Source organism: Styela clava, chromosome 7 (genome assembly GCF_964204865.1).
Source record: "Styela clava chromosome 7, kaStyClav1.hap1.2, whole genome shotgun sequence".
Taxonomy (NCBI): Eukaryota; Metazoa; Chordata; class Ascidiacea; order Stolidobranchia; family Styelidae; genus Styela; species Styela clava.
In genome coordinates, this window is record NC_135256.1 from 23906965 (window position 1) to 23933466 (window position 26502).

Sequence of the window (26502 nt, forward strand, 5' to 3'; positions counted from 1 at the left end):
TCACCGATATAAACCTACAGAATATTTAATATCTATTTACTAGATTAGAGTTAGTAGATTATGTATTCGATCGCAGGATGATCCGATTTGAAATATTATCTTTTTTTAATTATGAAATGTTTTATTCGTCGCATTCCGAATATATTCCTCAGTCACGTGGACTATTCCGTCGTTACACGTGTTTTGTCTCTTTCGGTTTCGACCTTGCAGGCACAAGTTCATTTCGGCCAGGTTCAGGTTTGCTCCAGGTGTTCGTGTCGTCTTGGTATTTGACATGTAAAGGTAGTTATTTTATATTTGTTTCATACATCATACGCATGCTATACGTGATATTTTCTACCAGTTATTCTGAATATCCTTGCCTAAAATTTCACGGCACAATACAATATATATTATAGCCGTCTATGTTTTCCATCTCATGGGCAGGAACTTGAAAAAACATTGCAGTTCTACAGAATGATGAAAACAAGGACTTCAGCGAGGTTCGACGATGTAGGTATTTCATACGTATATATTATTTTTCACGACGTTTTGTAAAATATCCTTAATTACCTGTGATAGGTTGATGGAAAGCTGGGAATTTCAGGAAAAACTTTAACCGTTAACCGGGTAAAATTAACCGGTTGACCGCAGCGTGACGTTTGGCATAATAATTTATAATTTTAGCTTTTTCGCCGAGATGGTTACAAAGCAATTTCGGGTGATCTCATCCCGGTATAGCACAAAATTATTCACGTATGCTGCCAGAGATATGCATCGTTCATCGGACATATGGAAGTATTTTAGTAAAACTCTAATCCGGTATTAAATGTCATTCATGTGACAAATTTTAGTGTGCAAATTCTACTTTGAGATATCACAAAGAAAAACAGCATCAACTGCGCACTTGTTGGATGACATTGATTATACGATTTTGCAATGAAATCGTGAACAATATTTCGACCGAAAACTGATTCTGAATTTATCATTTTCAAACATTAATAATCAGCAATCTTGGTACTTCAAAATTGTTTTCACATTCATTGGGTCCTTACCAATACAGTTAGTAATATTATTTTGAATTAAACGTCACAGGAGATAATTTTGCGATGACGTAATCATTTTTGAATGAATGGTACATTATAAAGATGATTTATACCAGAGATGTCGGTTAACGGTTAAAATAAATCGTAACCGTTAAGCATCTAAAATCAGTTAACCGATTAACAGGTTAACCATTCTCAGCCCTAGTTGATAGAGTAATATAATATAGTACGTCCTGTTTTCATTTCTGGGTTGTTAGCAGAAGATACATGTTCTATAGAATTGCTGCGAATGCACGAACGATGAAACTGAATCATAGACCTACAAGATGAGTAAGCTCCATATTATTAGGATACGATTCAAGTTAACTATTATTTGTTGAGGGCCATAAGGCATGTTTAGGAAATCAAGAAGTTAGTGTTTTTAATGTTTTAGTGGTGTTATAAGTGTTTTTTTTTATTAGTATATATAGATATAAATATGAAAAGTTAAACGTTTTGTCTCATACGCGCAATGGCAACGGTGCTGTTATTTGACTCGTACGGGTGCTCCTTATTAACATTTAATATTAACGTATTAATGTATATCACGCATGAGATGTGCTTAATAAGTGACGACTAATATCAGTTGTAAGCAAACTCACGGCGAGAATTTTCAGCTAGAACCTAATTTGTGCCTAAGAGAACCATTAACGGATGGGCACTGTAGGCGCATGTAGCCCACCATTAACGGATGGGCACTGTAGGCGCATGTAGCTGCGCCTATCTGTTGAACTCGCCAGAGTATGGACAGACTTATGATTTTCAGCACTTGCGTGTAACCGACACTACAGAATGCACAATTTGGTCACGTTTTGTCAATACTTAGTTTCAGAAAAATATCTACATATTCAATTAATGCAATGAGTATATCATTGCAACATTGTGGATGGTATACCTCTTAAGCATCTTCTAACGAACTCTTCGTTCTTGAACAGCCCTTCCACCACGTGCGTCCGACATTATACTTGTACCTACCTGGTGGCAATGAGGCTGCCGAACGTAGAATTGAATATTTGTCTTAATCTCGATATCTTTTGCTCGCTATCTTGAGCCTCAATGACTGTCACTCTCTCTTGTCTCCAATTTTATAAAGCAATGTTTCAATGAATTTAGTGTAGTCTTATTCATCTTTTTTCAACGCGTTTTTTCAAAATGAAATAGAACTGCAATAACAACAATGTTCAAACAAATAATCTTGGGAAGAAATCAAACCATGGTAACATAACGGCGAATTACTACCAAATGATGTACATCCGATTTGGCACCAGAAATGTCAGTCCTAATGGTTGAAGCTAATATGAAGTCGATTTTCCTTCGATTCGAAAATAGGCTTCAAATAGGGCAACATGTTACTGTGATTGACCCAACATGTCGGAGCGAATGGCGAGGTCTGATCGTTATTGAGATCATACATCCTATTCTACCTACAACAGCTCCTCTGGTCTCTAATCTTATAAAACTGCCAGAAGGGCTATTGGCAACGACCAACATGACGTCTTTCTGTTTTGAAGTGGAACACATAAGAGTGATACACGCCAATTTTGCCGAAAGCTGAAATCACAGGTATTGTGACGGACGTTATGAGACTGAATGTCCAGGAAGTACCGTAGACAAGAAAATGATTGTTGTCAAAATTGGCATTGACATTCCTGGAACTGAAGTTGAATGGGAGCTTTACAGTAGCCGGACGATCACTGTAGATGTTTTTGACCGTTCATTACTGTATGTGACTCCAAGTAATTTAAATTATTTTGGAATGTTGCGTTTTTTAAAAAATGCGTTGCGGCTGCACAAGGGATTCCGTATATTAGGTTGGTTTGGACCAGGAAAAAGTGGGTCGCATACGGTCACAAGCAGTTTTGAATTGCACATAAGCGAGCTCAAATTACCTGGTGAAAAATTGTCACGGTTTGGAAATGGAGATCTTGTGGTGTCGGAGGGTCATAATATGCCGCCTAAAGAGCACGAACCGACAAACAATTTAGTTCTAGTTCCTAAATAATGTACTATATGCTTTATTTCTGATTTAAAAGTTTTTTATTCGTGTGATTTACAAATCGACATAAGCTAGCAAATGGTCGGAATAGCCTACAATTTGTATAAATTTGTATTTACATTACTTATATATAAAATAAAAGTGGTTTTATATGAAAATTGAGTATGCTTGTTTGATGTGTAATTTGTACTAGTGGACTGATGATTCAAAATAACTTGAAATGTCTGACAAGCCAGTTTGACGGCGTTTTAGCATTTCTTCAGTTATAATTAATCTAGAAAATTCGAGTTATACATTGAAAACTCGTTTTTCTGAATGAAATAAATATTATAAATAAAATGATGAGGTATGCGCAAACTGCTTGAAAGTTAGGTGATAATATAATAAAAATATCATAATAATAAACGTTCAGCAGAACTAAATTGCCATACGCCCAGCTAACATTAAATAAAGCCCATTGTGCATATTATGGTCAGAAAATACCGCCATTGATATTGTAATCAAATGTATGGATGTGTTTAAATTGATACACGCAAGTCATTATTTGGCCGCTATTGAATGAGCGAACAGTGTTATGAAATATAATGTGTCCAATTTGTAAACTGAATAGAAAGCTGAAGAAATGTAATGAAAAATATTCCAAAAAGTTTCACTTTTCAACCATGCACTCATTTTGTTCCCGTTGGTACGTTTCAAAACTTGTCTACTTCCCAAATCTTCTTTATACGATGCGTTGTTGCTATATTTTAGTATTATTAGTATTATAAGTATTACTGACTAAACACATAGGGTGCAATGCTTATATATACTGTCGTCAGTAATACTGATTTCAAGTAACTGCTTTTCTGCTTCACGACGTATTTGAAATTAAATTCAACAATCAAACAGATGGCAGCAAAAAAAAACATATTACAGGAGCTTTTAATTAATAATAATAATATAATAAAGGAATATTATTAATAGTTATAAATAACAGTTTCCTTATAAATATCATATAGATGTAACCACTTTTTCATATATACTCAGAATGAATGTGAAAATCGAATCTCGCGCGCAATTGAAAAAGATTTTAAGTTTGGATTCAACGCAGTGGCGACTAATCTGTTTTTTTGATAAATATCTATTTTTGTTTAGTTTGACTCTGTCATTCCTCCCTCAGTATGCATAAAAATAATTATGTCCGTTGTTGTATCGTTATTAAAACGGTCTTACGCGTTTGTACAGTTCATGATGTCTCCGTGTATATATACTAATAATATAAAATGATGAAACAAATGCAATCCTCCTTCAACTATAGTTTAAACACTTCCTGGATGGAACCGCTGTAACAATATAAGTTACGAGAAACGAACTGATGAATTGTAGTCATAAACTTTATAAAAGAATTCTGCCAATAGCTGCATAGTGTATTCTGCTGGGCTTCGTCGAAAGCCCACCTTATTGAGCGGTAGCATTGCAATCAGAGCCATATAAATGGGAAGCTAATTTTGGGCAAAGTTATAAAATAGCTGTGTGAAGCCGGTGTTGTGTCACAATGATGACGGCTGCATGAAAAGCGGGTATAAAGCTGGTCGGTTGAAGAGGTGAAACCTGATCAAGCAAAATGGAATGGTGATAAAATTTCTCATACACGTTGGTAATTCAAGTCATTCGTTTCTCAAACTCCAACCTGCATTCAAATGCAGAAACAAGCATTAGCCCATTGTTTTATAGAAGGATGGATACAATATAGCTGAGCGCTGTTTTTGGGAACAAATAAAATTGAAACGAGGTTCCGTCGTTGCCATGCACATTCGCAACTTTGTCCTCAATTTCAATGATTCGCTTCCTTTTTTGTATTCGATTTCAGTCAGAGTAGAAAATCCGTGTTCACAGAACCACGAAAATGCGAATGGCAAAATTACAGGCTTGTCCATGGGACATATTTTCCTGTGCCATTCCCATCCCATAGCAATTGTGCCTGTCCCATCCCATCTCATGGGATTCCCATTAAAATAAAATTCGATAAAAATTGTTAAATTTAGGTTCAGCGTTTACTAAATAGGACTACATGTACAAAGAGACATGCAAAACAACAAAATGTATTGACTCTGATAACTCTATATTCATAACTATTATGCATGTGTCCATCAGCCCCTTCATGGAGTATATTGTTAAGGCTGAATATATTTTGCTCTTTATAACTAACAAGAGAGCTATGCTCATATATATATATGAACACAAAGTCCATAACGAAATGTTTTACCATCTATTCCCTGAAAATCATACGGTTTTCGTGTTCCACGTGTACCATGGGAAATACAAACGTGTGCTATCCCATCCCATGGGAAGTTTCCCATGGACCAGCCTGCAAAATTAATATGGTGGCAGATAGCGAAAATTTGCTTTCATATTCGCCTAACTCAGCGCATAAGTCAGCATGGTGGAAGGTGGACGTCTTGTTTAACAAAGACATTATACCAAATCACCATACATCGACAAATGCAGGCAAATGCAATAATATTTTGAGTTATTTAATGGATAGTAAACTTACGGTATCTGTGACTTATATATCATCTCCAAGTTAGGCTATTTGTAAGTTGTTTGAATCTATGTTGTACTTACTTTTTGCCATCGGATACAAACTATTTATATAAGTGAAACAAAAAATATTAACTCGCGTTTGAGTAACATATGTTACAATGAATTGGCACAAATCATAACTGAAATTCCCAAAACATGTTTCACGAAATTGATCTAATTATGCGCAGGGAAGATACGTCTGGAAGAATATTGTAAGAGATCGAGAAAACGACTTCATTGTTCAATGACTATGCATTAAATATCTGGAGCCAGGATATTCAAACTCCTCAAAACAATTCGATAAAAAGTAATTATAAAAGTTAGTGAAAGAAAAAACATATGTGTGGGTTGCGGGATATAATCCTATTGAGTGTCTTTTGCCAAAACAAGAAAAATTTAATAACCTGAAAGTGTTGAAAATGAGCATTGAGAGTTGTTTTGCGGCTCTCTTAAATGAGTAAATTCCAACCATGGACCCAGTTGTAAAATCACCATATTCTGTGTCGAGTTGAGAGTAGTTAACAGTGGAAATGCTTTGGTCATACGCAAGAGTTGGAAACACCCGACAGTATATTTGAAGAAAAATGGATGCAATGAGAGAGCTCCACAATACTGCACCTGATAATTACTAGAATTGTATTGTAGACTGAATAGCGAATACGGAAATCTCTCGCTGTATTAAAAATGCCATGCCGATCCTACTATGTTTAGCACAGTTAATCCATTGTTAGTTAGTGTATATACATATTGCGGGGTAAACGATTAAAATTAGAATAAATAGTGGAATTCGTGCTGCTTTCTATGTTATAGAATAGTTATAATATTATGACAAAAAGGTTGTAGTATTCATATAAAAGGAGATTCATAAAATATTACAAGACTTATATGTTGAACGAGAAATTTGGAGAGCCAAATGTGTGGCTGTCTCGTGCTAATGTTAACCTTTAAAATAAACGTTGTTAATCAAAAACGAAAAGTTAACGATAGTAAAAAAAAACGATGAACGATCATTAAACAAATCATTATTTAAACACTGAATTAAATCTTAAAAAATCGAGATTAAAACTGATAGAGATCGACATGTACGTTATACTATTGATTTCCACCATTGTCCTTACGCTTACATGATAACTTGAAATTGGGTACATAAAATTCTCAGTCCAGGCCTGGTATTATATATTTACACTAGATGTGATTCCCAAACAATTCTCCGACTCGTTTACTGATTTACATTTTTGTCGGAAAGTATCGTAGATATTATTCCTCAAACATGACGATTTCACAGATAGCGATCATCTTTAATTTCATTAAGTAATTTTAAAGTTAAATATAATACTTGCAATAATGTTTGAAAACTACTTTCTTTTATATTTGTCGCTTTTCAATTTAGAAAATTCGGGTTGCCACCATTGACACCTACCACAAAAAAATTTATTCCTCGTTGTTCGAACTCAACAACTTTGGTATCTATCTACGCGTGTGCCGACTCGTGTGTTTTCGTCGGAAATCCGCAAGTGAGTTGTGAAATCCCATCCTTTGATTAAGTGCAAGTGACCTGTCGCTTCACCTGTTATCAAATTTTCGAATAGTAAATTGCTATTCTAATAGTTGAATATATGCCCAGCCCTACTCAGTAAGTTCCGCAAAAACGTTTGCCTTTCGACATCATTCTGACAGCCTTCGTAATTTTGCCTGTGCGATCAAACCACAAGACGCCGAAAATCGACGACTCCCTTGCATTTTTACGTGACAAAAGGATTTGAGCAGAACTAACATCAAAGTTATAGGATGTGCATTACTGGTTTTGCAATGCAGCTTTTGGTTTTGCGGCTTAAATTTCTAAATGCTAACCGCTTGGGCCCCTTTGCGCTGTGGGCCCTCCCGCGACCGCGGGTGTTGCGGGGGTGGATGCTACGCCACTGGCTCCGCGGACTCGGGTTGGGAAACACTGGTGTACTGTAAGTGCAACCCATGCAAAAATAGCCAGTGTCGTGTCACAATATTGTCAAATTGACCGCAGTCCCAAAACAGCCTGTGATGAAGAATGACCCAGAACTCCAGTCCCATAATTCGCATTCATCACACATCCGCGTGTAGGGAGTTTAACCTTTGTAAGCTCTCCTCTGACTGTAATGAAATCAAGCATGCTAGGCAGCATCAATCAAGGTTGATATGATTGTTTTTTCGAAGAACAACATAATGAAATAACTACAAACATAAATTTATTTATTATTATTTACTTCGTTTTTTTATTATCCACTAACTGGACGATGCGGTGCATACATTTACTCACAGCGCATCATGAATGTGCCCAACAAGTCAGTTTCGTTTTTTCGACTTGAACATCATTAGGGATGAAAATCTATGCACGCACTCCCACTTCGAATAAGAAAGTAGCAGTTAGGCAGTAGCGTGAGAAGTCAGCGTCGAGTACGAGGAGATTATGCTAAGCCAGAAGCACAATCTTTGTGTTTCGTCTTTGCTGTTCACAAATCCGCTTGAAAAGCTAAATATTTTGAGCTGACGTTTTAGCGGATTTTACCATTTTGATAAATCGGTTTGAGTCCGATAACCATCTCGATGGGAGCACCCTAGCGCCAAGGGTGAATCTATGCTCGCATTTAACTTACCGGTATACATTCTCTGACGTCGCAATTGTGAGAAAATGGACGTTCCTCAGCATGGGCGTAGGCTACCTTACCACAACGACACAGCTTTAAAAACTCAAAATCAACCCTATCTCAAACAAGAGAGCTACGCCCAAATATATGGACACGTCTGTTCGCAGTACAGTACGGTTTACCGTACCGTCAGATCACAGTCTACAAATATATTCACACCAAGCGAAGCAGTACAGTAGGACACAAAATGGCGTCCGATGAAGCAGAACGTTTAATGACGTCATAGCAAACAAAAACAAATCTCACAGAGCTAACAGAAATATTTAAAATGAATAAAAGTAATAGCCTTCTGGGGAAAATTTTTATCTTTAACCACTGAAAATTTCAAAGCAATTGGTCCAGTATTCGAAGAGAAAAGCGGTTTTTTAATATTTCCACTAGGTGTATTATTCTGTGTCAAAGAACAAGAACAACATAATATTGAAACGATCGTTATGTCCACTACGTGTCCAATAGGAACACTTTTGTTCGAATAAAAACAGAATGTACTCGCGTACCACCTGGAAGAACTTTGTACCACAGATTGGAAATCACTGGTCTACAACATATAACACGAATAAATAAAACAAAGTACACAGACAATGACAAAATCGGGAAAACAGGTAAGAGCTAGAGAAAGGTTGGTAATTTAATTTCAGATCTTTCCTATAAGACACCTTTCAGAGCTTCAGAGAAAATAACCTTATTGGTGTACACTAAATTCCAAGGTCCATAAAACTGAGTTAGCCTACGTTTTATTAGTAGATTACAAATGAAGTAAGACAAAAACTCCGATTGAATCCAGGTTAAAAACTCCGATTGAATACAGGTTAAAAACAACAAAATAAAAGGAGCCAAGCCGCCAGTGCAAATTATATGACGAGGGTTTGGATCCTTCCAAATTCTTTCTTTAGAGATAGTAGGATTAATTTGTTACAAATTCCAGACAAAAAATATCAACCATCCAATAAATATGAGATTTGGCAATTGTGATCTTGTTCATAATATCACTGGATTAAATTCACTTTGATTTCATAACCACTTGTTTTAATACATATATGCAATGCATTAGGCAGCGGTTCCCAACCTTTCTACCCTGGCGGACCGGTAAAATTAGATTAAATGTACTCGCGGACCGGAAAAAATTGAAATGGCCGTAACGCTGGAAAGAATAACATATATTTGCGTAAAATAATGCAATGTCGGGCACTCAATATGCTTCTAGACAAAAAAGCACACTTTAAAACCTTTCACACGGAGAATAACTATCAAATAATCTGCCGACAAAATATTAAAAATGGGTGAAACATAAAATAATACCATATATTTGCGTAATGAAAGGCAGTGCTGGGCACCCATTATGCGTAAGAAAGGCACGCAAAAAAGTCTCACATTAAAACATGCACAATTAACTCCTGTGAGAATTTTGCTGCTGTTTCGTTTCCGATATAAGATTGCAAACGAGGCCTCAAAGAAGTTTTTGCAATACGTATAGCTCTGCAGCCGCGTGCAGCCGATTTCTTTGCTTCGTTTTAATTGAATCTAGTGATGAAAATGTTTTTTCGCATAACGCAGTAACTGGCTGAAAATCCGGACAACAGTTTGATTGCTCGATTACTTGGCGATGGGTATTCGTTATCAAGAGATATCTAAAATTGTGATAAGTAGTTCTTTTTTAATCCTTTTCTTTTTCATTGGGTTCATCATAATCCCTCTGCAGTTAATCGACGCGTCAAACGAAATGAATTTGCATTACAATGACAAAGTCGTCGATAACTTGGCGACAAGCTCAAAATCCTACTGTGTCTAGAAAAGATCTCTGCGGCCCATCCTTTTTTTGCGTGTTTCGTGACCACCTGTGGGGTCGCAACAAGTTCATATCTTACTGGATTATTATACTGTTCTTGACTGTTTTCTAGTTTAAACAAGGATATATCCATTACGTTTTATATGGATGGTCATATTAATTAGGAAAAGCACGCAGAACAGAAAAAGCACGCGTGCCGATTTTTAGGCTTCCTGAATTTGCGAGATTTGATGGAGCGCATTCGCGATGAATCGGAGCTGGAAAAGCGAAGAATGTGAGTGATCGGCGCCAACATGTCGCGTAAGAAGGCGCCAACATGTCGCGAAAGACGTCGCAATATGACGGCAGAAGAGAATTGCGTAATGAGCCAACGCAACTTTGTCTACGGTGAAGCGGTTGAGACGGCATAAAAAAACAAAACAACGAAATTTCTCGCGGACCGGCAAAAAAGCTTCGCGGACCGGCAACGGTCCGCGTACCGGCGGTTGGGAACCACTGCATTAGAGCATAGTTTCTCAAAGTGCTCCGTACGGAGCCCCAGGGCTCCGCGAGAGAAAGGGCTCCGCGCATCATTCTTCGCGATAAAAAAAACGGATAACGAGATTTTTGTTGCGTAAAACATTCAATCCACGACCAATGCAAGCGTTAAAAGTATCTTGACGTAATAATTTAATTGTGCTCATCGTTACTCACGTTTGATTCGAGATTAGTATTAGGATTACTAAAATGAAAATACTATTCTAAAATAACATAAAATACGTGATAAACTGCCAACTATAAATAAATTGGAGTCGTATTTTTGCAATCTTGGGATTTGTCAAACTTGATTTGTTCTTTCGCACTCGAGATTATTTTTAAGCAAGATATCGCCGTTTAAAAAATCACTAGGTCTGGGCAGAATACGAATGATTAAAATTTATTTTATTGCATGCGGCTCGTCGGTAGTTTCAGAATGAAAAAAAAGGTACATCGCGCGCACAATTGACTGTGCTTCGATTTCGCAGTTACTACGATGAATAACCAAAGAAAACCTAACATAACACCAAATTTTGTGATTTACAATGCCTATAAAAGCGTTTTTAATCTGACATGAGTCTGCTGAAACCAAATTTATAATGTTATCGTCCATTTTATGTTTTAATATTTTAGAATGCCGTTTTTCAATCAAGAAATTTGAGTTGCGGGTTTACCTCTTTATAATAAATTATTTTTGTCATCTCGTCGCCGATGACTATAATATCGTCACCCTAATAACCGAATTGCGTAAGTCATTTTTGGCGATTTTGAGTTTTTTATAAAATAGGTATTTATGTAATGCTGCGCACCTGTCTGTTAACTCAGATTTTATTTCAAGAATTCCGAAACCCATAAAAATGGAGATTTAGTATGACATGCCCATTTGTGCAATTGTTTCGTCATAATGAATTATTCTTGTTATACGCAGGACTATTGTGACGTCACAAAGGCAAAATAACCTCGGCTAAGTATTTTCGAATTTCTGCATCTCGGATTCTAGCTTAGCGCGTATTAATTTGAATTTATACTACAGTATGGGAAGGCGTGCACTTGTGATAGTCACTGTCCGAGTCCAATTCACCTTGGTTGGCTTTTATATTGGATGCATTGCTGTTTTATTCTTTATATTTAATCTTAGTCTCATTTCGGTGGGTGTGCAGAACGTGTTATATTGATAAAATATATATTTTTAAACATAAAAAATATTGTAATCGAAACTGATTAGCCATTTTGGGGATTAGACATTGTAGATACTGAGAATTACATTCGTTTTTGGAATGTTTAGTTTTCAGGACTGGTGCATATAGTGAAGTTGCAAAATTGCGTATGTCCCCAAGTCATAGACACATTTCTGCCTAAGTCACAGTGCGCCATTATGACGTCACATACCAGCGTCATACAAATTAACTTAAATCCGGCTACGATCAAAAAATTGAACCATGGCAAATTATTGACTCTCAATGGCATAACAATATCATTAGAAAGTTTTTTACGTTTTTCTCAAAACTGCTAAAAATGACTTACGCAATTCGGTTATTAGCGTGACGATATGGTAATATGTTTTTCACATTGAACTCATAATTCCCCACGAGAACAAAAAAGCAATTATCGTTGTCATTGTGGAACAATACATGTATATGCCGAAGGAAATTTTTGATTTAGGATAAAGACCGGCGTAAAGATGTTTAAAAACACGCTATGCTGACGAAACAATCGGCGATTGTAACAAAAAGCAATCGCGCACGTTATTAGCGACCTTTTAATTCTTCCGAAAATGTCAAAAGGGAAAAGATTCGACCCCTAATTTATTAATATGGTTGTCGAGTGTCAAATTTACAGCTTTAGTATATATAATTTATCTTTGAAATTTAGATTTATTTAGGACGTGTATTAACCCTATTAAAAAAGGTTTAGCATTTAAATTAAGTAAAGTACTTTTAACTTACTCAGGAATATTAATCGGAAGGTAAAAATTTTAACATTTCTTCTGGGGCTCCGTGAATAATAGTCAACCTTTTCAAGGGCTCAGCAACACCAAAAGTTTGAGAACCCCTGCATTAGAGAATTAAACATATATATGGGATGGGTCAGCACTCGTTTGTATTTCTCGTGGCCACTTGAGTCTTGAGTACGACAGAGATATACTTACTTTATAATATATATGGTTCCATTACATTTGAACCCACGTACATTTGAACCCATGTAAATCCTATCCTATATACTACTACGCATCGCGCTTGCATAACAATGCATATTCTGATCGTAAGACCCGATTTGCGCATGCTTGCATAACAATACCGGCTTTAATCGCTAAGCTAGCGATTCCCGAATGCGATTAGCTAAGTGCGCCCCGAAACATATCATATATTTTATTTGTTCTAAATGTTTTATTGTTTCTCATTACTGCAAATGATTGGTATATGAATCAAATTCATTCTACCGTTCTATATTGTTTACTTTCTATTACCGTACGTAGGGGTCTATTGTTACGTAAAAAAAGAAGTAAACCAACCAGCAAGGTACCGGTACATGCGGCAATTTCGTAGGCTGCAGTTTACTCATTTGCTGAACCGAGTTTATAGAACATGAGTGATTTTTTAGCATTTTAAAGAAAACCTAGGCAGAGATAAGAAAGAAAGGTTAACCTTGATTTGCTTCAAAAGGCATAAAGTACCGGTACCGGTACATATTAACGATGACTAAATTGTGTTTCATTTTGAAGCAGTACCGGTATATTTTTCGTGTAGGTGCGCCATGAGTTTTTTTCTGATAATTTGGAGCACACAAACCGATGCCTTATGTTAAGTTTGATCAAGAACAATACCGGATAAGGACCAGCCGTCGGTGGCCAGACATTGTAATTCATCAGTTCTGCAGTTAGGCCTGCATAAACAAACATTGCGCCACGACTGGACTTGCTATGCAGCAAAAAGCATTCGCACCATTACCTTGAATGATTGAGTACCCTAATCCTGTAATCTGAGTGAATATGTGCTTGTTTTTGTTATTAAGTAGGCCAGGCCTACTGAAGCTGGGAATTAGCTGTGTCAATTAAATATGAAAAATGCATATTTCGAACTGTTTAGCAATATTTAGTTACTTGAACAAGGGCCGCGAAAAATTTCAATATATCAAAAGGGGCCGCGAGCTCAAAAGTTTGGGAAGCCCTGATATAGGTCATAGGAGAACATATATGGGGTTAGTACCGTATCCACTATCGGTGATAAAAATTGAATCTCTATTCAGCTATCAGAAAATTAATAATGCTTCTAATTTCTGATTTTCCGGTTATTCCTGTTGTATTATTTCATGTCTAATGCTGGTTTTCTCATTGTACTTTTTCCTCTTACAATACTGGGGTCTCATGTAGTTTCGTACCTAACATACTTCTAGTGCTGTAGTGTGCGTAGCATGACAATTTTTTCACGTATCAATCCTAACCCCCACCTGACTACACCATCCAATAATTACGTCAACACGACATCACAGTGACGTAATAGAGCCCTTCAAACTATACGAACTACCATCCAAGACGCGCAAACGAGCATCCGGAATCAAACAGTCATTTCTCTCGTTTTCTCGTCGCAACGATTCCAATAGGAGAGAGATCGATAACGTCAGTCAGTTCTCTATCGTCGGCGCCGATTCCATTTCGGGCGATTGTACGTATATTTGGCAAGCTCTATGACGTGATTGTGATGTCGTAGTGACATAATTTTTGGATGGCGTAGTCGGATGGGGGTTAGGATTGACATATCAAAAAATTGTTATGCTACGCCCACTAGAAGTACGTTAGGTACGAAACTACACGAGACCCCAATACTGCAATATGTAAAATCTCAAATTGCAATCTTATGGCAGTATGGATGAATTGCACATGGGGATATTCTTATGGGGAATGAAAATCAACTCCACTATTATAATTATTATCGGAATTGAACCATCTATCCCGGATTATGAACAATTTACTGTTTCAGTGTTTAGTTCAGTTAGTTTGTACACAATACAATACAAATACATTGTACTGCATTTATCAAAATCTCTGTGATTGGAATCTACTCAATACTGCAATATCTAATGATACTCTGGACTGGATGGCACTTGATAAATTGTATTTTTCAATTTCATATTAAAGAGGGGGATGTCTGAATGTGGCATACAATAAACTTTTTATTAAGTACATGAGTGGTAGTATAACCTCCTGACCCCTGAATTTAGCCGTCTCTTCTCTGGGTAAATGAATCTCTTATAGGTCATTGCTTGCCAAGCGCTGTTTGAAGATGAGCAGATATCAACACAATGCAAGCAAAAATCCGCTGCCTGATGATTGTCGGCCTGCCAGGAAAAGACCCAGAATATTTTCATCTTCAATTGATAACTGTACCAAAGCAATACAAGAAGATGACGATCCTTTTGCTGATGATGATGTCACTGGGGAGGAATTGAAGGAGTGGGAATTTTTTGCATCTCAGGTAATAATTTTAATGTAAAGCCCGATTTTCATATGGCCATTGGTGGTGAGGTGAATTAAATATACTTCCGACCTACATGTATAGGACAGCATTTTCATCTCTTAACAATATGATTATGATTTATGATCAGAAACACAGGTCGACACTTTCCCTAGAGTCGGATCCATGAGTTTGCTTATCACCAATTGCTCCTAGAATCGATAAACTTTTCAGATTGAATCTTCATTTACTGGTTTTGATAAGTTTTCATTTAATTTACACCTTCTGTTTAATGCAATGGACAATAGTACAAAATCTGATCTCAATTCACCAATAAATCATATTTTCACTAAAATATCAAAGCATGATAAATAGATGTTTGGGCACATATGTCATAAAAGTACTTCAAATTTAGCACATGGGATACGGTGATTGTGGATTTTCGCAGTCTCAAACCCGGATTTTTCTGAATATATATTGGTTTAGTTTTATATAATAATGAGAATGCATTTATTCTTCAATATTACATTCCCTTGTATTTATTACTTACGGTAATAAATAATGATAGTTGTAATAGTGCATTTTCGATCGTCTGGCAAGGTTATTATTATTAAGTATTGAAATTCATTATATTTCTAATTCTAATTGTGTCTATTGAACAACCTCATATTGATCAGTGATTCATCAAAATGAGTACTCAGAACTCTCATCATCTCGTTTTATGAAGATTTTTATATGTATCATTTGGTAAAGGATAGTCAATAAGAAGACCGAATCACATGGTAGGCCACGGCCTCACGTTCAAATGTCTGAAATTGAATTAGTTGGCCATTTATTTTGCAGAATATATGCTATTCAGTTTAGTTTTCTGCTGTAATAAAAATAAAATAATTTGATCGCGATATTTGTGAAGAAATCGAGGGGTAGTCACTGGCTGTGTGCTTGCCAAATACTATTATCTTTCGTTAATCTGCATCTTCATACTTTGCAGGCAGAAATGAAATTGACTCAAGAACAGTCGAAAGTACAAACCACACAAGTTAATGGGCATCATCAAAATGGGACAGGGAACTCTTCTTTCAAAATTCCCCCAAGAAAAACAAGCCATATTATCACTAATCAAAAAAACTCTGATTTTGTAGAGGAATTGAAGAATAAAGTGACTGTTTGTGAGAATCAGGTACCGGTACATATATTTTATTAGAGATCTAGACTTTGGAAAAAATTGCACAATAAATTATGATCCATATAAGAGAAATGATGTTGAAACCCAATTTTGATTGATGCATTCTTGAAAAAATTGATAGCAGATCTGTATTTCATGTACAAAATTGATAAGATCATCTAAAATACAAACATCAATATTTTGCTCCTGAGTTTACTTGACATTGAATATGGATCACAAATTATCTATTCATGTTTGTGTTGAAAGAGACCTAATGTATAGAAAAGAATTGTAATTCTATTTTATCGATATAAAATATTTTCAAGTTTTTCTTCCATTATCTTGCCATAGATTAAAGAATTGGAACAATCATATAAAATGAAAGATGGTGAAACTTTGATTCTTCGAGACAGATTGTCCAAAGCAGAAAAAGATTTAACTCAGCAAAAATTAAAAGTTGTTGAAGTTCAAAAAAGATATGATAATGCTGAAGTTGAGCATGACAAAAAACTGCAAAAAGAAGTAAATAGCGTATTTGTTTGCAATATTATTGCCTTTATAAGCAAGGCATCAGTAACTGCAGCGCACAGTTTGAGCATTACCTGGTGTAGGTGATTTTTCCGGCTATTTCTATTCATATAACTTTGCTATAATTATTTGATATTACATTATTAAATATTAAAGTTCATCTTTTATTCGACTAACAGCAACTCAGAAAAAAGACCCAACATTTATTATCTTGAATGATTTTTTTTTCAGCTGGAAAGATATAAGGATCAAGTACAGTTCAAGCAAGCTGAAATAATGGAATCTCAAAACTTGATAAAAAATTTAGAAACAAAATATAAAATTTTGGAACAGCAAAAATATAGGTCAGTGTTAGTATTGTAGCCAGGTAATAAATGTTAGCTTGGTCTGGTCTACGACGTCTGTCTTTATTTAATCATAATATCAATCGTCAGAGGTGATACAAACACACATGTTCATAATTCAGATTTGTTCTGCTTACAGTAAATGTCCAAGTAAATACTTTTGATTAATGCACTGTGGACTACAGTGTAGTCCTAGGTCATTCAAATTCTCAATTTGGCCAAGGAGTAGGAATCAATATTTGTGAATCTTTTAATGTGAGATTGTGAGATATCAGTGAATCGCCAACAATCTGTACAGTCCTGCCAGTTCTATTGATTATTGTATGCCATAACCATAATTGGTCGTCTAGTTATTTTATCCGTAATTGTTTTTATATTTTTCATCAATAAGCTGGTTTATTTTTTCCAGTGGAACTTCTGATAACATCCTGAACAATACTAAAAATGGTTTTCATGACACCATGTGGACAAATTCTCAATCTGAGTCTGGAACCTCTGCTCCAAAAAAGATACGATTAGTTAAACCAGAAAGTCCTAGGGTCCAGAACTCTCATCTGCTAAATAAAGCAAGCTTCAGTGATGGTTTGTCCTTAGTTTATTACTTTTTTATATCTTTTAATCACAATGATTGCATTATGTTTCCATTGCTTTACTTTTATATTTCTGAAAACGGACAATTTAACAAAATGTAATTATGTTTGCCCCATGTGGTATACTTCATGGTGCTGAATATAAATTGTACCCCTGCTCTCATAATTTGATAATGGATAATCATGAATAATATTCCTATTTAAGATGTTTTTTTCCTCTCTAAATATAATATTATTGTTCATTTGTCTGTCTTGTTGCAAATTACCAGAGTGAATGTAAAAGTATTTAAACTAGTGACTGAAGCAATACTAAATAAATATAATTGAAATTGTAATATTTTCAGATCCACTTGGTAGAAAACAACCAATGAAATCTTCGCCTAATAAGCATTCTTCTGAAATATCATCATATTCTGCTGATGAGGTATCCTTGACAAAAACAAGGTCGCCAACACATTCAAAGAGATTATCCAAGCTTAAATTGAAGTCAAAATATTTGTCAAATGGTAGGTATTCATTTGTTACCGTCAACTCTTTATCATAGACAAAAGAAAGTATGATTACCATTTAGTCCAGGGGTGGGCAACATACAGCCCGCGAAGAGATTTTGACCGGCCCGTTGACTGTACATCAGAACATTATGATATTACACTTTTAGTACATTGTAATAAATTCATTGTATTTTTTGGTCTCTATTTTTCGTAAAGTTTAAACTTTACTTTAAACGCGATTTATAATTTTTTTTTCGCATTAGCGAATAAATATGTGATTAAGATATTGAATACTATTCATGTAATAATCCGGCCCACCGAGGACTTCATTTTCCCGCATCTGGCCCGCCAACTAGAGAAGTTGCCCATCCCTGATTTAGTCACATTGAATGAAATGTCATTAAAATCCTGAAGGAAAAGTCATCTCTCATTATTCTCATTATTTGACAAATTTTTGCCACATGTTAATCAACCACAAATAAAACTAAAGAGTAACAAAATAAGTATTAGCGATAGTAAGCCTCTTAGCATGATGCACCAACCGCCAGACCATAAGATATTCTAAATGCTCGGTCAGTAGCCACATGCCATCGTCATAGTCTTTTCTGTTTGTCTTCTAATCCAGGTTTCGTATTGACATCGAATTGCATTGAAGCAGTTTCAGAATATTTTGCTGATGACTTCGTTTCATGTCTTTCTTTATTTTAATTAGGTTACAGCTTTTAACATACTAATACATTCTTATGCTTACCCAAATCCGTATGATAGTCATTTATAGCCTATTCATTTCATTTAGAAAGTTCAAGTGGACAAATGCTATTAAGAAATATTCTGTCAAAGACGGATGAGGCCCATTCAAACACTAGTCATCATTCTTTCATGAATTTATTAATCAGGAAAAACAGGTTTGACCTTGCTATTTAAAAATTTGTGTTTAATTAGTTCTTGAAGCTGAAAAGTAAAGAAAAAATTTTAGAGCTATAAATTTTGGTTTCTTCTATTGTAATACGCGTGTGTGTGTGTGTGATATTTGTTTTGGGGGGTAAAGATTCATTACCCTTTTAGATAATTGCTTTAAAATTTTGTAATATTAACAAGGTTCATTTGTAAGTTATGTTAGACAACTGAGAGATTTGATTAGGATATTTATTCTAGCTTTTTTTATCTCTAGTAGAAAGTTGCTAAGACGGCTAAATTATATGGAAACCGAAAATTTTTGTCTAGTTAACAGATCAGGTTAATTATGAAAAAAGTTGGCTAGTTTTTTGTTTCAGATGAATAGTGAAGGATGCCATATCTGCGATGAACCAACTTGTGATACTGAGGTACCCAGTAATCCTCTTGCACATAATCATCTCCTACAGCAGGGTTTCCCAAACTGTGTGCCGTGGCACACTAGTGTGCCGCCAAGGTCTTGATAGTGTGCGGCAGATTTTTCACAAAATCACAGATTATTACACAATCAGCATGACCATTATTACATAAGAAAAGTCACACCAGCAAAGAGAGCGAAAATATTTAAAAAAAATTTTCTTGAAGGCCTTCCCACAACCTTTCCTTCCAGGCCTCTCCTTCTCCACAACTTACTTTTGCGAATCCGCCCTTATCACAGATGAATAACAAACTAAGGCCACGACTGAAATCCATTGAAGATGAACTAAAGGCTTGCTTGACCTCCAGTTCGCCGCGCATCGAGACAATATGTGCTAAAAAGCAATTGCATGTATCGCACTAATACTGCACATGTCACGGTTATTTTTTAATGAACTGTGTCATTACCGAACTAATTAGTTCTTGAGCTCGTTTTCATTGTTTGCCAGTTTTGATATCTGAATAAATATACAGCAGTTTTAGTCTAGGACCTAGGTTCTAGGTCGAATTCCGAGTGTGCCGCATATGAAATTTATTTTGCGAAGTGTGCCTTGAGCAAAAAAAGTTTGGGAAACTCTGCCGTACGGGAATTGAAACTGCAAATCCATGGTGTAATCAAAGTGCGTCCCTTATGCTTCCCATGATTTAAATAACTGTCAGTCGATTAGAAAAAGACTTCAACCACAATTTTAAAGAACCCCTCCTCAAAGCTGTATATATGCATATAAAACTGGAAAAATGTTGTTAAGCTTGGGTGCAATGAATGTTCAACAACAAACTCTTTCCTAATGTGAATTATTATTATGACTCAGAAAATCAGCGTCATTACAAAGCCTACACCGAATGATGTTGAAGAATAACAAATCCCAGAACAAAGTATTTGGTGAGTTAGTTTTAATTGTACATGGTTCTGGGACAAATTTCGAATCGATATTCCATCCGGTTATTCTGTCATAATTGCTTAATGTTTTTGTCAGTGTGATCGTTTCGGCGGCCGACATCCTAACATCGGTCAACATCGGTTTCTGTAAATTCTTTTTTCAAGCAGAACTGGGTCAGAACTTTGGAAAATTGGGAAAGTTAAAAAGCGATCATTGGCACGGATGTGGAAATTAATTGAATGATATACATTTATTCGAAAAATTATCTTTAATGCCTGCCCCCTTTTCCACGTTTATGAATTACGTTTTATGCCAATGCTACCAATACTCTTAAACAGTGGTAATGGTAACACTACAAGTTGAAAACTCACTTACAAACAGTTGGCCGTATATTAGGGATAACTAATTGATGATGGTTGTGGGCTGGATGATTTTGCATGCTGTAGCCTGCCGACCCCCTGGTTTAAGCAAAACTGCTGGTTGGAATTGATATTTACGAATCTGGTATGGAAGCCTGTAAATTATATCTTTTGATTTAGGCCCCAACTGTTTCTCTTTATTCCTGCTCGACTTCTTGTTTCAACCACAACTCATCAGTTTTCATTCTCTCTATCATTTATTTCTACCAGGTAATTTATGCCAATTACGTCATAATGAAATCAATGATGTTTCTGATATGAATGATGAATTTGAAATTTTATCTCTCATCAGCGATATATTCATTTCTTATATCAACCTACAAGAATCTCTCACTGGAAACAGAATGAACAGTCAGGATACTTCATCTTATCATACTGCCCGTAAGTTTTTGTTGAAGTTTTGAACTTGCAGATGAACGCAATTATAAGAATCAAAATACGGTTTGTTCACTGGGAAAAGATTTGACCGAATATGCTATATCTGAAATTGAGTTTTTCAAAGTTGACTTATCGTAGTTGCAAATTAGAATGAATGAATTTTTTTTTGTCTGATTGTTATTGCTCACAATATGGTTTTATTTTTTATTGTTCTTATATGAAGAACGGATATAATTCTCCTCTTAATACTCATTAAATTCACTTTGGTAAAGTTTCATACCAGATTAATTAATATATGTTCGTGAAAATATTCATACTGCGAATATTATTTTTTGATTTAGCGCTGGAACAACCTGCCAGTACCGCAATAATTCCACATTGCACCTCAAACGCACACAGCAACAATAGATCGTCTATTTCTAAAGATACTGATGCTGCTCTACAAGTACTTCATATATTAGTGACCAATTCTCATAAGATAAGAGACTTTTTACTCAACCAGGTATGATTAAGCATGGTAATAGTATTCATAAATTTATGTTATATGCATTTTATCTTATTCCGGAATTTTCAAGCATGTGTGTTTATGATTTATTTTGGTTATCATTTTACACTTGTGAGAAATGGAGGCTTTTGTTTGGTGAACTTACGACTGATATCTTATTTTCAGTAAATGCATAATATGTCAGTTATATTTGGTTTTCCTACGTTGGGTATACTTATTAAATTTGCGTTAACTGATTTATTTCAGTCATCTGATATTTTGACGAATTTGTTAGCAATGTGCCGTACAGAGAGATGGAATTTGAATCTCGAACATCGTGAATGTATATCATCAACTGCATTAAGTATTGTCAATATTCTTGCCAAGTCGATCATAGCGGACATGTCAATCACGAGGTAAGAATGTTCGCTTTTTGATTTCTGTAATAAACGAGAGTCATTGAAATAGGTTATATGGTGAATTTGTGATAAAAATCAAGCTTTGTGGAAAATTGTGCTTTTTAAACAGTTTGATTCCAGTCTCTAATGACCATGGAGAGGATCTTTTGCTAAATTGCCATTGTAGTTTTTTGGGTTATTCTTGTGGGGGTAAAAATCTCTTTCTCCTTCACTAATGGATCAATTGTTTTCCAAATTTCAGTACATGATCTTCAAAAATCCCTAGAAGACTATTGTGTATATTTTTTCCCCAAATATCCTATAATCCCAATGTTTTAGCCAAAATTTTTCTGTTTTATTTCTTATCCACTCAGGCTGTATCTGTACAGATGTGAGAACTTGGTTTACATATATTTGAAAAGTGCTTGTTTTTTCAAGATGCAGTTTAACCCCAAATAAAGTTTTATAGGAGCAACCACTGATACAGAAACGTACCTGCTTATTTAACCATGTTAACTGATAATATTGAATAGTGTTTTAGAAGTATATTCAACCTTTTTAACAGATTTACAACTACTCTGAAGCCAGAAGTAATGGCTCCTCTAATAACACATCAAAATATTGATATTAAATTAAACTCTCTTGACGTCATCATCACTCTCTCACATCATCCATCTTATGCACTTTCTATTGTAAAAGAAGAACAACAATCAGGTATAAAGCTTTGTTAGTTTCAGTAGTTTTGTTCGTCTTTTCGGTCAATTTTGTCAGAATAAATAGCTTATATAATAGGTGATTTAATAACGAACTGATTATTGATTTTTCTTGTTTCAAAGTTTTTAAATTCTTTACTACAGAAATGAGTTTCAAGTTGTTTGATTTCTAAGTCCCTAGATTTAATAGTGAGTATTATATATTTAACCGAAACATTATTTTAACAAATTATTTTTTATGGTAGACACACCGAGCATTCTTTGCCACATTTGTGATATATGCTGCACTGTACGACCACAGACTGTTATCGAAGGTGACTGGCTGATATTACTTACAAAAGTGAGGCTTAAATCTATTTAAACGTTATTTGGGAAAATAATTTTTTTTAAAATAGGCATCATATACCTAGGAATGATCTGCTGGCTTGGGAGTCTGCGCCTGAGTTTAAGTGCTAAACTCGGAGTCAAAATTTTAAGCATCTAAAGGTGGTTTTATGGAAATTAAAAATCAGCGAGACAGCTTAGGCTTGGAATTTTCTACAGAAAGTAAAAGAAATCAATTTGTGGTGAAAATATGTTGAATTTTGGATATTTTTGAACCCAGAGTGCCTGGTTAAAATATTCATCAACTGGAGTTGATAGTGAGCTGAAGTCATTTTTTTGCTCAGCTTGCAGTTGGAGTGAGACGCAATAATAATATGAAGAGATATTGATGAAAGTTATCATGATGTACCAACACTCGATGTTAAGACCTTCAGTGCTTAAAGTTTTTATACATGTCAGAATTTCATAATGTATTTAGTTGAATACAAGTGTTATTTTGCAACAGGTGATGACTTTGCTTTCAATTCTAATATCTGAACACGAATCTCTACTCGTTGATCATTCATGTTATTCAGAAATATATAGAGCTGCTGATGTATTGCTGTATAATCAGTTGGTTACATGGAAAAAAGAAAGAAGCAATTGTCTTAAAAGGTTAAACCTTTTTTACATAGTGGTATTTACTGTGCAGTTTCATTTTAAATAGCTGCAGATTTAACAAGCAGTTTCAGTCTGGAGTGTAAATTTTTATGATTCATTACAATATTGGTATTCATCAAATCTTAATTTTTTTTTATGCGTCTTGTCTTCAGGGTCAATCTAATACAAAAGGCACTCTGTCTACTACATTCATGTGCAAATGTTTATACTGATGCCATACCTGGCAGTAGAAGAGATCATCGACACCAACTAGTTTTGACAAACTTAGAAGAGTTCTTAAACATTAATGGAGACCGAACCTCTTTTTGGTCACAAGAATTGAACAGGATTGTAAAATTGGAAGTCAGTGCTATTTTCGAGGATGTTGATATAACTTGAATTTAAAAAAATATCTAACTCTTAAGATATGCAATGGTATTATGACATCACATGGTATGTGGGTATGGACTTACCTGCAGTCTCACATGCATGGGAAAACATGCATGATTATTGGGTTTAAATGAGATGTACTTTGATTTAGGACAATTGTTTTACTGTTCTTCTCATATTATTGATTCTTTTAATCCATTGAACTATGAGATGACTATGTGCATTGGCGGGTGTCGGTGGCCTTCATCCAAAGTGAAATGTCGTCCGGAAACGATCATAGAAGATATTTTCTAAGTGCTTCATGTTGAATTGATACGCTCAGTTGTTTTTTATTCGATATGCCAGTTAACAGTTCCTGCCTTATTGCCAAGTGGTATACTTTTAATATTGCCAAATAAAATTCTCTGCTGTCAATTTTTTGAATAAAAACTCATGTTTTGAGTTTCAATTGTCTAGTGTCCACTTCCGATATATACCATCACTTCACATGTCGCCATGTATTGCGCCAACGCCATAGGTAGCCAAATATGGACTATGAGTGTTCTGTGCAGCATGTTAAATTCTATCCAACTGCGCAATTCTGACGAACAAAATTTGAAATATCGATTGAATAATTTTGCAAGTGAAGATAGTAAAAAGTAGGTATTCAACCAGTATCCGTGCATACTCTCAAACGAGGACTTCTCTTAATTTTCATTTATTTCTATTCACACCATTTATAAAGGATTTCTGTATGCATTTCTTTTTTTCCCTGTCGTTTTACTGTGGCTCGAAGTCCTAAAAGACACCTGAAATGAAAAATTGTCATTTATATGTATTGATTACCGTATTTCCCAGCGAATAAGTGTGCCCGGTAAATAAGACGAGGCCCGTTTTTAAGCCCGGAAAAATTGGTTTCTGCATACAACCTCCCAATAACATCGGAATCTCAAATTATCATGCAAAGGCTTCTGAGCGTTTGTGCATTGTTAAAATAGCTCCTAATGACTTTTCTTGTGGCGTAATATTCAATCTATAACAACTACAGGAATTCAAACGGTCTTTCAAATTTAAATTGTGCTCAAGGGAACTCGCATTGCGTCCACCTAATAAGAGCATTATTAATTTAAAATAAAACGGCAGTCTGCGGACATGGTAATGGATATAAACTGCCTGATTATATTTAGTTTTGATACATAAATTTTTGCGCTCTTCGTTATCGCTGTTATAAAAATCCCGAGATCTGCTATAAAATCCCGCAAAGTACAATTTAGTTAAGTTAAAACAATGAATATACATATAAAGAGTATATCTCAAACATACATCTTCATCGCCGGGAAATCTCAACAAAACGAAAGTTGTTGCTTCATTAATTTAATTGTGATAAATTTAATCTGCGACTGCACAATATAAATAGTATCACTTCTCCAAAATACCAACGCAATCGGTGACCATAAACATGAATGAGTACATGTTGTTTTGATTCGTATTTTTGCAAATAACATATCTAAGCTGTTGCTGCAACACTTATTCCGCTCCATCGCAATGCTACCACTCAATATTTTGAGGATGTCACCGTAAGAAAAAAAATCTTAAGTCAGCGATAGCATCCCACAAAGTAATATCGGTCAGAACGCCGATTTATTTAATCTAACCTGGTGAGGACGTTATGGGGACTGCTATCGCCCAAGGTATTTTATTGTCCGAATTGAATAATAAGCCGACCCCGAAAAAATGAAAATTATCATACTCGCTCAGCCCAATAAAACGCCCCCCCCCCCCCCCAAAATAAAAATCAGGCCAAAAATTTGGGTCTAGAAAAGCGACTTATTCACAGGGAAAGTCGTGAGGCTTGAATTTGTGGATATTCTTTATTGTGGGTATAATCTCCTAGGAAAACAAGAATTCCCGCATTTTACGGAACAAGCACTGTCGGTAATTTGTAAGAATTAGGTTCTTATTAATACATATTAGATGAAGATGACATCAATACGTTTTTATAGTTCACCAAATGGTAGAATTCGCAGCAAAGAATATTTCAGGCACAGCTTTGCTTAAAAATTATCATCACTCGAGGACGGCCTTGATATTGACTTAGATCAAATCGTATCGATCGAGAATGCTTTCCCCGCATTTGATTGCTGTTTGAAGTCTGAGATATGAATGACTCTAGCTAATATCTGTTTTCGGCTTTCGGAACAACAAAATAGGAATTGTGATCTGTTATCTTTGGAGTCGCACATCTTCTATTAATAGATATTTCTGTCAACAAGTCCCCTGCCATCGGCTATTTCGACACAGTGTATTGGAATCTAAGGTTACACTACGATGATGTAGTTTGTCTGAAAACTG

General features: G+C 35.4%; 1 protein-coding gene across 3 annotated transcripts; it reads left to right on the forward strand.

Moving 5' to 3' along the window:
• Nucleotides 1-418: 418 nt before the first annotated feature.
• Nucleotides 419-24619, forward strand: LOC120328126 (uncharacterized). Of its 3 annotated transcripts, none has more exons than XM_039394532.2 (16): nt 419-492; nt 14858-15077; nt 16048-16236; nt 16573-16743; nt 16981-17093; nt 17503-17675; nt 18028-18189; nt 18971-19079; nt 20358-20428; nt 21056-21226; nt 21565-21725; nt 21975-22123; nt 22671-22819; nt 23064-23158; nt 23648-23796; nt 23955-24619. In XM_039394532.2, coding segments are annotated over exons 1-16 (2310 nt in total). In that variant the 5' UTR covers nt 419-490; the 3' UTR covers nt 24181-24619. The 3 variants fall into 3 exon arrangements, with proteins under 3 accessions (XP_039250466.2, XP_039250467.2, XP_039250465.2); XM_039394533.2 differs by having other exon boundaries at nt 429-496; XM_039394531.2 differs by lacking the exon at nt 419-492 and adding an exon at nt 13124-13803.
• The last annotated feature ends 1883 nt before the right edge of the window (nt 24620-26502 follow it).